Source organism: Mycteria americana, chromosome 17 (genome assembly GCF_035582795.1).
Source record: "Mycteria americana isolate JAX WOST 10 ecotype Jacksonville Zoo and Gardens chromosome 17, USCA_MyAme_1.0, whole genome shotgun sequence".
Taxonomy (NCBI): Eukaryota; Metazoa; Chordata; class Aves; order Ciconiiformes; family Ciconiidae; genus Mycteria; species Mycteria americana.
Genome location: NC_134381.1, coordinates 12,416,674 through 12,429,817, shown reverse-complemented (window position 1 = coordinate 12,429,817; position 13,144 = coordinate 12,416,674). Strand labels below are relative to the sequence as shown.

Here is a 13,144-nt window from a genome sequence, read left to right as displayed (position 1 = left end):
CCTTTTGACCTCCTAACATAGCAGATTACTGCCTTCAGCCAAAAATCTTATCATCCAGGGGTGATGGGGATGAAGATGTTTTACAGATGTTTTATGTGCTGGTGATCCAATCTGCTACAGTCAACAGCTTGTGACAACTATAATGTTAAGCACCCCTTTTTTTATTTGAAGGCTGGTTTTGTTCACCTTCATGGTACATGTATTAAAAAAACCCCACAGTTCTCCCAGTGAACTTTCACTCCAGGATACAGATCCCCTAGATATTCTGATCTTCGACTCTTCTACATAGTTGATCTTATGCCTCAAAATCTAGTTCATAGCCTATCAATTTACTTGACCAAAATCACATAGCTTGCCCATGGCATTTGAGCACTGAACTGCAGACATCCCACTGCACCACTACTGCACTCCCCACAGTTCATCTCAGTCCTGGTCAGCAACCTGGGCTACCCAGCGCTGGAATCCAGTCCTGCAGCCTGGCAGTAATGCAGCAACTCAGCATTAGTTAACCAGAAGGACCTGATTCCAGCCCCCCCTCCCCTTCACCAGCATTACCTGAATAACCTGGCAGGCAGTGACAAAGGAAGCCATTGATAAGGTCCACACAGAGCCCTCCATTCTGACACGGCTGGGACTCGCACTCATCAATGTTAGTAAAGCAGGTCTCCCCTTTAAAGTGAAAGCACAAATAGGCATCTTAAGTGCACACGTGCATAAGTGAAGGAAAGAATATGAATGGCAACTGCATTCATAATTTTTTGCACTTCTTTTCTGTCATCTAAAAATGCAAAAGAATATCTTGAACTGTAGCATATCTCTCCAGACACTCTAGCAAATAGATACTATCGCCGAAACAATTAGGGAAAATTAAGTACAGAAAGGTCATGACATTTTCCAGTGTCATGAAAGGGAGCAGTGGCAGGATCAGAACTTCTGAACCATTCCCATCTGTGCAATAGTAGGCCAAACTCTCATTTTTCTTTCAAAAAAGAATAAAGTATTATTGTATTATATTGTATTGTATTGTATTAAAGTATTATATATAGGGAATTTCCCCAACTGTTAAATCCAGCCTTTTATACATATCTATAAACCAGGGAAAGGGTGATATTTCAGTTGAACATCCACAGAGCTTCTAGCTCCAAGAGCAAGATATCAAGACTCCCTCTTCTCCTACCCACTCTGGTTATACAGTTGCTGTCATGAGAGTTATCTGGGACTCCAGGGAATTAGTTTCCTCTGATGAGGAGTTTCACAGATATCCTGTAGGGATAAATTCTGCCATATGCATGACAGACTGACAAAGAGAAACCACCTTGGCATCTGCACAGCCAGAGGGCATTCATCAAAGCACTTGGAAAGTGCACAGGCTCTTGCCTCAGCCTTGAGACAGGCTTGCTGGACAGAGAAGGACATTCAGACAGCTGTGTGCAATATATTCATACAGTATGTGAACAGAAGCACGTTCCTGATGCATCAGGCTGCCAACCCCTCTAAAGTACCAGTTGTTAAGTGATTTTTGTTGCACAGATAACATTGCTCCATTCCTATCTACTCATACCATGCAGCATCTATCACATGCAGACAGGATGAACCTTTACTGCATAGCTCACCTGCAAAGCCTGGCTGGCATGAACAGAGGAAACCAGCTGCTTGGCTATAGCTGAAATTACTGGGGAAGTCAGGTCGTGTTCCATAATAGGCTTGGTTGGATCGCTCAAAGCACACCCCTCCGTTGTGACAGGGATCTGTCGCACACTCATCCACATCCTCTTCACAGTGCTGCCCTGTGTAACCTGCCAGGAGACGTCAGTGTCAACATCACACACAACTTCACTGGAACTAGTCTCTGAAATATTGTGGCTGCCTTGAAGGTGAGAATAAGGCCCAGAAGACACTGCAGGTTGTCTAGTACGGAGTCCCAGGGCCCTCCACTTTCTCCACTATGTCAAACACAGGAGCCAAATAAACAATTTTCAGGAAAGCATTACCTCATGATAGAAAAACACATGATGGAAAATGGCAGAAAAGAGAAAGAAAATTTTATGTTTGAGAATGAGGGTGCGTTTCCCAGCAATGAGGTCAACTGGATTTTGGGATGACCTGTAAAGGGCAGCAATGGCAGCCTCACTGTTTCAGACCATGAAAAATCACACTGGACCATGCAGTATGATCATTAATTCTTTACTTCTACAACATGGCAATTTAGCATGTGCTCTCCACTGCAGTGTGCCTACATGCCAGCATAGCAAAATAGATTTCTAACCTACCTGGCCAGCAGGCACAGCTGTAGTTTTTGATTCCCTCCATGCATGTGGCACTGTTCAGACAGGGTTCAGAGGCACACTCCAGGATATCCAACTCGCAGTGGTCCCCCTCGAAGCCTGTGTCACTGCAGTCACAATGGTAGCTGTGGGGCAGCAAAACAGAGGAATGCATAAGCTCTTAATTTGACTGCAAAGCCCATAGAAACATAGAATCATAGAATGGTTTGGGTTGGAAGGGACCTTAAAGATCATCTAGGTCCAACCCCCCTGCCATGGGCAGGGACACCTTCCACTAGACCAGGTTGCTCAAAGCCCCATCCAGCCTGGCCTTGAACACTTCCAGGGATGCAGCATCCACAACTCTGGGCAACCTGTTGCAGTGCCTCACCACCCTCATAGTGAAGAATTTCTTCCTTACATCTAATCTAAATCTACCCTCTTTCAGTTTATAGCCACTACCCCTTGCCTTATCACTACATGCCCTTGTAAAAGGTCCCTCTCTAGCTTTCCTGTAGGCCCCCTCAGGTACTGGAAGGCTGCTATAAGGTCTCCCCAGAGCCTTCTCTTTTCCAGGCTGAACAACCCCAACTCTCTCAGCCTGTCTTCATAGGAGAGGTGCTCCAGCCCTCTGATCATGTTCTTGGCCCTCCTCTGGGCTCGCTCCAACAGGCCCATGTACTTCTTATGTTGCAGGCCCCAGAGCTGAATGCAGTGCTCCAGGTGGGGTCTCACGAGAGTGGAATAGAAGGGGAGAATCACCTCCCTCGACCTGCTCGTAACGCTCCTTTTGATGCAGCCCAGGATACGGCTGGCTTTCTGGGCTGCAAGCACACACTGCTGGGTCACACTGAGCTTCTCATCAGCCAACACCCCCAAGTCCTTCTCCTCAGGGCTGCTCTCAACCCATTCTCCGCCCAGCCTGTATTTGTGCTTGGGATTGCCCCGACCCATGCGCACGACCTTGCACTTGGCCTTGCTGAACTTCATGAGGTTCACACGGGCCCACCTCTCAAGCCTGTCAAGGTCCCTCTGGATGGCATCCCTTCCCTCCAGCGCGTTGACCGCACCACACAGCTTAGTGTTGTTGGCAAACTTGCTGAGGGTGCACTCAGTCCCACTGTCTGTGTCACCAACAAAGATGTTAAACAGCACCGGTCCCAATAATGACCCCTGAGGAACGCCACTCGTCACTTGGACATCGAGCCGTTGACTGCAACTCTTTGAGAGTGACCATCCAGCCAATTCCTTATCCACCAAGTGGTCCATCTGTCAAATCCAATTCTCTCCAATTTAGAGACAAGGGTGTCGTGCGGGACAGTGTCAAATGCTTTCCCAGTATGAGGAAAGAGCAAATGGAGCTAAGCTGTCAGTCCTCACACCCACTTGTGGTGCAGAGGAAAAAGACAGTTCCATCTGCACAAACAGGGCACACTAATGACAGAGCAGACAACCCTCAGCAGCCTCTGAGTTCATACCTTACCCCTGAAAAGGTAAATTTAGACACACAGGTATGGCCTCAGCAGTTGCCTTTCCTGTTCACGCTCTGCAAATCTCTTCCCTTTGTATCCGATATGTCAGCTGGAAGCAATAGCAGGAATCTTTTCCTACCTTCCTTTAAGCATCCTAGGAATTCTGCTGCTGGAAGGGGCCTTCTCACTTATTGTCATAAATCATTGTTACTGCCACTGGGATGTACAGAACACTAAATCCAATTCCCCCCACAGATTTCCACTCTAATTTTCACAGGTTACACTAAGTAGACCTTCAGATCAGTCCTGGTATCTAATTGCCCAATCAACACTGATTTCTCACCTGTTAATGAGGTCATGACACGTCCCATTGTGCTGGCATGGCTGGCTCACACATTCATTGATGTCCACCTCACATTGGATTCCTTGGTAACCTGGTGCACAGGTGCAGGTGTAGAACCCAACATGATCATTGCACAGGGCCCCATTCTGGCAAGGGTCTGAATCACATTCATCTATTTCAGCATCACAGTTCATACCTTTGTTACAAAACAGAGAAATATCTGCGTCACAAATCCAGAAAAGCGTATCTGTGCTGCCTGGACTTCTGAGCTGCAATCACAAAAGCCATGTTGTCAACCCAAACTGGCTAGCATAGTGATCTGTTCTAATCTTGCCGTAAGAACACTGGGAGCTCATGAACAGTATGTGAAAGTATGTAATTTGAAAAGTATGTAATTTGAAAAATAAATTTTTATTTGCAAGCAAAATTATTTTGTCTAGACTTCTGGATTGTAGTCTTCTATCAAAACTAAATATAGTTTCCAGTATTTGCGAAGCTTTAGTCTCTTTCATTCAGGTTTGTTGAAGTAGCCAATCAGTCAGCACTTCACAAATAACATCCATTTTCTGAGTAAGCCATAAAATCTTGATCTTACATACAGCTCTCAAAAATCTAGTGATAGCTGTTTTGGTTTGGGATCCTTTGAGAGCAGGGACGACAGGGATGGGAAGAGAAGAATCACACTGCTAGTCAGTGTTATTTAAACTTTTATATACAATACAGCTCTTACAGTTTTAGTCAGACATAGTATTCTTCACTTGTGTTGCATTGGTATTAATCAGATCCATTAGAAGCAGTTGCATTTTGTGTATGGGAAAAGTGATCTCTACCTGCTTCTCCAAAAGATTGTTCCATTTGTCTAAATAATATTTGCAACTTGCTTTGAGATACCTAGGAAAAAGCATTAAAGCAGTGCAAAATGCGAATTACAGTGATACTAGATATTAGTAAGTAATTTTATTATGAAATGCTATTTAAAATCAGGTGTTAGCTCCAATACTACTAGTCAAGAATAACAGCAAGTCACGCATTTTTGGTCCAAAGTCTCAACTTTCCCTGACAGAATAAGACCTCCTGCGCAACTTCTATGCAACTGTCTTATCATACTATATTCCACCTCTTTGAGTTGTCCGTGGCCTGGCATCACCTCCAAACCTTAGTCATTACAGTGGCACCTGCCAATCCATCTAATCTCCCCTTCTTGGCAAAGGCTCACCACATAGTGGTCATGGCCATCCTAATCCTGACGGAATGTGGGCCCCCTAATCTGCTGGGTCAAACCCGTCAATACCCACGCAAAACTTCCTTCACCCAAATTCCAGCTGCAACCACCAGGAAACAACCTGGCCTTGCTAGCCAATGGTGCTAGAACCTCTGGTTGAAGCACTAGATCATAAGGCAAAGCCTCATATTTGACATCAGAATAACCTGGAGCACAGCAAGCTTCTCCAGCTGTCTGGGTCATTTTATCACTTCCTTGGCAGGGGAATCCCACAATCCTGAATTGAGGATTCGGCATAAAGATAAAAAAGAAACTGATTTGCAAAAAGACAGAATTATGCTTGATACTCAAAATCAGTAGTAATCTTAAGGCCTACACAGAAATTCTGCTTTTTTTCTCCTTCATCTCTGTTCATTTTTATCAGAGTGAGTCAGCATCAGGGACTGCATTCCTGATGTTGTAACTTCTCCTCATTCCACTGGTAATCAGCAGCATTCCTTCACAGCAACCTAACTCTTTAAACACTTCAGTCTGTGACAACAAGGAAGGCTGAGAAAGTTCATGTGCTAGGTGGTACCAGGCAGACGTGGGCGCAGTACAATTGCATTCCACTCCGATAAGGAGCGCTGGAGAAAGGAGAACCCCCCACTGCCTCCCTCACAGATAACTCACAGGTGTAGATTACTCTCTGAGTCACCAATAGCATAGATGCAAAAAAAAAAAAAAAAAAAAAAAAAAAAAAAGAGAGAGATACTTATGTCACATGCGAAAAAAAACATTCGCTGGGCCTGGAAGAATTGGAAAAGAAAAGAAATCTCCAACTAAAAGCCACTTTATTCCAAAAAGACTACTTCCCTCAGAAAAATCCAGCAGGACAAGACAAAGAACTACAGGCCAGATAGGCAGAAGAAACAGGCCAGACAGGCAGAAGAAACGCTACAAGAAACATCATCAGCAGGCAAGTTGTGGAACTACATGAACAGTGAGATGTAACCCAACCACCCGGCGAGTACATGAGCATGAAAGGTACCTGTGTAGCCGGGGACGCACTTGCACAAATAGTGATCCATCTCATTCAGGCAGGTGCCATTGTTTTTACAGGGCCGGGATGCACACTCGTTGATGTCTATTTCACAGTTGTATCCTTGGAACCCAGGCACACAGAAACAGCTATACTCATTCACCCTGTCTCGGCAGATGGCTCCGTTCTGGCAGGGGTTGGAGGCGCACTCATCAATGTTGTCGCTGCAGTTGGCCCCGGTGAAGCCAGGCTGGCAGATGCAGGTATAGTCCCCAGGACCCTCGACACATGTCCCATTATTTAGGCAGGGGTGGCTAGCGCACACAGAGCTTTCTGTTTGGCAGCCTTCTCCATTCAGTCCTGTTTGGCATTTACAGGTGTATCCATTTACACTATCTACACATTCAAAACGTGGATCTTTACAAGGGTTGCTCTCACACTCATTAATATTAATGTTACAATCAATACCTGTGAAGCCAGGCATACAGATGCATTCATATTCCAGGAGTCCTGGAGTCCCGTTGCAAATGCTATGGGCTGGACAGTTGTGTTTAGTGCATGCTTCATAGAGGAGTTCACAGTTTATGCCCGTGTAGGCTACAGGCTCCACAGGGCAGGTGCACTGGTAACCCACTTCCAAATCTTTACAGCTCCCACCATTTTCACATGGGGATGAGGAACAGCTGCTATCATTTTCAGAGTATGAAGTTCCTGTTGAGAAAAAAGACTTTTTGTTAGTCAGCATTTGTAGCCCTAAAGAAGAAAGTTCTTCTGCCGATCACCACATACAACTCAGAGACTGCCCACCTAAATTCCACTATGGCAAAGAGCTGTTCTAGCCATTAGCTGAGAAGGATACTGGAGAATCAAACATTTACTATAAAGAAGACAACACAACACGCCTTCATATGATGGCAATCAGGAATTTCTTGCTAAGTCAGGTGACTAGATGCCTGGTTTTTAGGAGGCACTCACAAACCAACCATTTTACTTGTGCTTATGCATCTCTGAGTCACTCTGAGAGCAGTGAAACATATCACCTTAAATCCATTCACAAGATGAACTTTGCGTAAAATTCAATGACCCCTTTCACCAGTAGGGCACAGGACTCGTGCTTTGAAATCCAGAGAGGCAGATGGTATGTTTTAAGATATTGGCTGTGGCTCTTAACGTCCCAGCTGCTCCTTCTGGGGATATGAGTTTTTCTCAGCTAATCCACCAGTGATTTGAAGATGCTGCCATAAACAGTCCAACCCAAACTCCAAACTGGCACACTTCACACAGTCTCTGATTACATGGAACAGCTCAAAGGTTGATAATCACTGGCCAGGCACCCTCTCCCCATAGGTTAGATGTGTAAATTTACACAGCGGGAATTTTTAGGTGTTATAAGAACAGCAAAGAGCAGAGACCGATGAGATTCACTGTACTGATGGCATTTTAGATCCAAGCTCTTAGTATCTGCAGACCCAAAACACCAGTCTGAAATCCAGATACCAGCAACTAATGTTGAGACCAGATTCCCCTAAATCTGGGAGCATTTGGATGCGATCAATTTATTCACACCCAGCCACAATGCCTTGCTGTCCCCAAAATGGCAGTGTTTAAAAGGCTCGTGCCCCATTAAGCAATTCCACCATCCAGAAATGTGATGGGACATGCCCATGGGACTGCAAATTTAACTCACACTAATGAGATCATACAAGATACATGATATAAAAAACAAAAAATGTTCAATTTAGATATTTGTCAATGGAGCAGAAATGGAACAGAATGGAAGAATAGGAGGAATCCTAATTTCTTTTCCAAAACAAATTTCAAATTCAGTTTGTGAAACAATGTGGTCAAAGGGCAGAACAGCCCAGGGGACAGGAGATAGTTGCCTTGATATTAGAATTAGGATATATGCCCTGAACTCAATGACACAATTATACACTTTCTGAAGAAAAAAAACCAAACAAATAGTACAAAGGGACAAAGGCAAGGCAAACAGAGAACTTCTGCCTTCGCAAAGGCAGCAGTCATTAGCCCCTCATCCCACTGTGGCTTTCTGATATCAGAGTTTTTTGTTCTGCTCCATTCCAGGATACATAGGAGAGAAGCTGTGGGGTAGAGATACCTCAGATTGATTCCTGCATAAGTGTTAGGAAACATCCAAACTTGGAAGTAACTGTGCAAACAACTATATAGCAGATATTTTGAAAATGTCTATGAAAGATGGCCACAAAGCAGAGGTAAAGCTCATGAAATAGCAAATGGTATCTGAGAAATAGCTACTACTTGTGATGAGACAATCCTGACTTTGCCTAGCATCGGAAGTCAAGCAATCACTAGCATTTAACCTTGGTTTTAGATGCCATTGTGTAAGCAGCTCTTTGCCCTTTTTGCTGCCCTCTGTAACTGTGGGCCAGCTAGCAACAGGAATCAGTCTCTGGGAAACTCCACAAAACTGCAGGTGGAGAATGGGCAGTTACTCTGACACTACCCACAGCTCACCACCCTTGGCCCTCACTGCATTACTACTAGTTGAGAAATATTGTTTTAATGTGCCATGCTCCATGCTAAGGATTTGCCAGGATCACATACCACAGCATCACTTCTCAGCTGACCTTACACATCCTCTCATTGATACCATCATTATCCCAGCCCATTTTTAGTCATGTTTGCCTTGCTCTGGTGCACCTTCTACACACCCAGTAGTTAATCTGTGTCAGTGGTTTTCTATCAGCTCACTGCCCCATCAGCTCCTCGGTCTCTTTGTACCTGAAGGTAGAGGCATCCGACTTCAGGGCCTGAAAGGGATTTATAGGAGACTGGTTTACAAAAGCCTGCCCCTGCCCTGACCTCCCCAAAATTCCTCCCACCAAAAGACTGTAGTGTTTCTAAGTCTTCTTTTAAGAGGCAGTGTTGATGGGGAAGGGAGGGTGCTCAGGGATTTAGACAGCCCTTTCTCTTCCCAGCATCATCTCTATGGCCCACCCCTCCCTTCCTCTCTCATGTGATGCTGGGGAGAGTTGCTGAGCATTGCACTGTCCAGCAATCTCATTATTCTGCCATCAACCCTTTTATTCTCAGATTCCCAGTCAGGCAGAAAACAAGGATGACGGAATCTGCCTGGAATCTCTGTAGCAATTAGAGTGGGAGCCCAGGAAACTATTCGCAAAAGAGCTTTACTAGGCAGGAGATATGAGTCTTTGTACGCTTAATGAGTAACCAGTCCCAGCCTGCACTTTCCACGGGCCAGGAGCACAGTCTGTGATACAAAAAAAAGAGACCACTGCATGCTCAGAACGACTTCTCCGATTTGCAGCAGACTCCATCTGCAAAGAGATTCACATTTCAACAGAATCACCAAGCATTGCTAGTGTAGACAGGCTGAAGTCATTTCAAAGGCTACACGCATAGTTTTCTGCTTCCATTATAAGTAGACAGTCTAAATGCTTCTTGCAAATAAAGATAAACATCAAATCCCTTTGCTATTTCCTGTCGTCTTGCACAAAGTTCTTTCACAAAAGACATTCCTTTTTGTACCTTCTCTGTTTTGGTTCATCATATGACTGCAATGCTCAATAATCTCTGTTAGTCATTAATGTCTGTCCAATACAACAAGATTTGGTGACAAATATATGTCCCCATAGTCACACACAAACTTGCAGACACAACAGGGCAGAATTACAGGCAGATACCAAGTCAAGCAAACACAAAGCTTCACTAAAAAGTCAAAAGGCCCTCTTGGTTTACCAAAGAACAGCAGTAAAGTAATAGGGAGAATTCCAACCTTCTCTAAGCTCACTGTGATCATGAACAATAGCAGTGGTTGACTAGTTACATATACTCATAATCCGTGGTGAGTAACTAGTTATATACAGGACTGCATACAGAAAAGTTGAATTCCTGCATTGTTACTGTACTAGTTTTAGCTACTTTCTGTGACCAAATGTTACTTTAGTTATGTCCAAAAATGACGACTTCAGCAGGACCTCATTTTGGAGGAAAATGGAACATTTTTTGGAATATTTTTGGAACAAATATCCTGACGTAACGCAGCATTGCTTATAAGGCATGCATGGAGCAGGCTGAGAAGACTTCAACTTATGTCACGAGGAATGAAACAATATTTAAATAACTTCAAATTATTGTGTGAGCTACAGATTGCAGAAAATTAACCATGTGTTTGCCCTACTCAGTAGAGGTTATAGGTATATTAACAACACTAACTCCAAGATTATATCATACACTCCCCTGTGTATAGCATGCCTATACTAATACTGGAATATTTCCCAAGGACAAAACATGCCTCTGTGTAAATTTAGCGTGACCTTAATATTCATTCAGTGGCAGTGCTAAACTTCCGGCCAAATAATTTGCCACAGATGAGATACTAATTCAAAACAGAATTTGTTACAGAGTGACATCAGAAAGGAGGATTTCAGCAGTGAGGAATACAACACTTGTGACGTCGCCAGGAAGTTAAACGCAGTCTGCCAGAATTCAGTGTACTAAATGAATATCAAAGACTTCGACTACGACCTAGCTTGACAAAGAAGATGTATGATATTTTTTAGCTCTGGTTTTGTTATTTTCATCCATCAGTCCTAGGGCATGCAATAATTCCTCTCAATTTTGAAATAGATCATTATATGAAAGTAGATAGCATATGAATATGCACCAAATGCTAATAAGCATAATGAATAAATTAGTTTTTCCTGCTGCACTATACACCAACCGTGAAAACATGTAATTCAGACTATGCTGTTTCATGAAAATGGTGAAAATCAGATCAAAGAAGTCGTTGAATGACAAGTACTTATAGCTTGCCACAAAAGTAGTTGTTGCTGAATTAACAATGACATTCAGGATTTTTCCTTTACATTTCAAAAGAAGAATACGAATCAGTGATGTTTGTAAGGGAAAAAAACATTAAAAAAAAATATTAGTCATACCATCCTGTAACCCTACTCTGAAATGAAACTGGAGAAGACTACAGTTTCTTTGAAGAATACGTTCCAGGCATTTAGGGGTGGATTAGGAGGAACTTCAAAGGCTAACAGAGTTGCATAAAAAGCATTCATTGAGCTCTGTCAGGACAGGTCTGGTTTTACACTTTAAAGGTAGCTGACAAAGGTTTTCCCTAAAAGATGAGGTTTGTATCACTTTAAGGCAAACAAGGTGCATTGCCAGGCTTTGTTTTAATAATTGGCTTTAATAATTTTATACTTTATACCTTTACTAAATGATCTTGTCAAAGGGCAGTTGCAACAGCGAGTTTTCTAGCCATAAAAAGAGAAATCAGAAGTTCATGAGATGCTGGGCAATCCGAGATCCCCCTGGTAGTAGTTCACTGTCTCTCTCCCAGAGAGTCCTGAGGAATCTCTTCTTTCAGTAAACTGGGACAAACTGCTGTTGCACTGCACTGGCAAAGAGAGTTGTGGGGACTGATAAAGACGGTGCAGGAGGAGGAGGTTCTCAAAGAGCTGTAGCAAGGCTTCTGTCCTTTTCTTTAAAAAACAAACAAACCCCCTCAACTTTGTCTGTTCTCCATTATCTCATACATGTTGTGAGATCTCAGTGGTAATTTCCCCCACAACATGAGTTGCATTCAAGTAACTTCTTTCACAGCCTCCCCTCTCCATCCTGACATTATGTTAGCACTGCTGGCAGAAGGTTTTATTACAGACCAACTATGAGTTGCTAAGACAATACACAGGACAAGGAGCTTCAGTCATTTGATTACTTCACCGCTTGCGAGATGCTGCTGTAGCATTACTCACTGACTTTTATTTTTTGTTTTTGCTTTTCACAAGTTTGTTTTTTCAAAGTCTTGGGAAACTATGAGAGATGATGGATGCCCTGAAGCTGGGGATGCACCTGACCTCATGGAAGATGCTTAGTGCCACATCTTCATGAACCTCTCTCTCACTTGAATTTTAGCAGCTTAAGTTGTTGATTCCCAAGGTCCCCTTAACTGTCACTCTATCCATGCACATGGTACCTGAAGTTTCAATATCCTCGCACTGCTTCACCGGTAACTACCTTAAAGGTGCTCTTAATGGTCACTTAAAATTCCAACAAGGAAGTGGCAGCATTGGGGTTATCAGCTCACAGACTACCTCGTTTCCTTCATACTGAAGGACAATTTTGACAAGCGATTAATGTTTTGGGGGTTTTCTTTATATTATACTTAATGTGTTATTCAAATGGAACAATATAATCTCAACAAGCACAAAAAAATTCTAAGCACAGTCCGTGGTACTTACTGAAAATACCCATCTCTGAATATCTGTTCGTGCATGTGCGCTGCACTCAGAGTACATTTTCATCTTTTCACTATCTCCTGTGTACAATCTCTCAGCAAAATGCTCATAATCACAGACACAAAGGCCAGAAGAGTCAGGATGCCATAATATTATTTCCTAGCCTGGCAAAAACTTAACATGAGCTTAGGCGAGCCAGTTCCACTTTGTGTATCAGTTTACTCAACTTAAAGTTACACGTACATATTTTCACAAGTGTCCCGTAAGATGAAATTATTCGAAACCTTTAATACTTTACATTAGAGGTATTACAGAATTAGACAGTTAGATTTTTCCAGTCTCTATAACATGGAGGTGTTTTATTTCACCACATAATATAAATATTACAACTGTCTAGCAAAAGGAAAGACAATCAAAGAAAAGGGTATATTTTATTCCTGGATTCACACCGACAATATGAAATATATTTCCACAAGTTCCAGGCTCTGAAAACTTGCCCAATTTTACACATTCCAGCTGTGGTTTTGATCATTCCTAGATGCCTGAATCATCTCAGGAAGCAGAGAAT

At 43.1% G+C, this 13,144-nt stretch overlaps 1 protein-coding gene across 1 annotated transcript in view; it reads right to left on the bottom strand.

Moving 5' to 3' along the window:
* The window catches only part of CRB2 (crumbs cell polarity complex component 2), a 32,069-nt gene extending 25,162 nt beyond the window's left edge, over positions 1–6,907 (bottom strand). Inside the window, exons 1-5 of the mRNA XM_075519762.1 lie at positions 6,332–6,907; positions 4,080–4,275; positions 2,271–2,410; positions 1,614–1,796; positions 556–669 (exon numbers count right to left, since the gene is read on the bottom strand). Of these exons, the coding sequence (XP_075375877.1) occupies positions 556–669; positions 1,614–1,796; positions 2,271–2,410; positions 4,080–4,275; positions 6,332–6,806 (1,108 nt within the window). The 5' untranslated portion in view covers positions 6,807–6,907. The remainder of the gene's footprint in view (positions 1–555; positions 670–1,613; positions 1,797–2,270; positions 2,411–4,079; positions 4,276–6,331) is intronic.
* Positions 6,908–13,144: the final 6,237 nt, after the last annotated feature.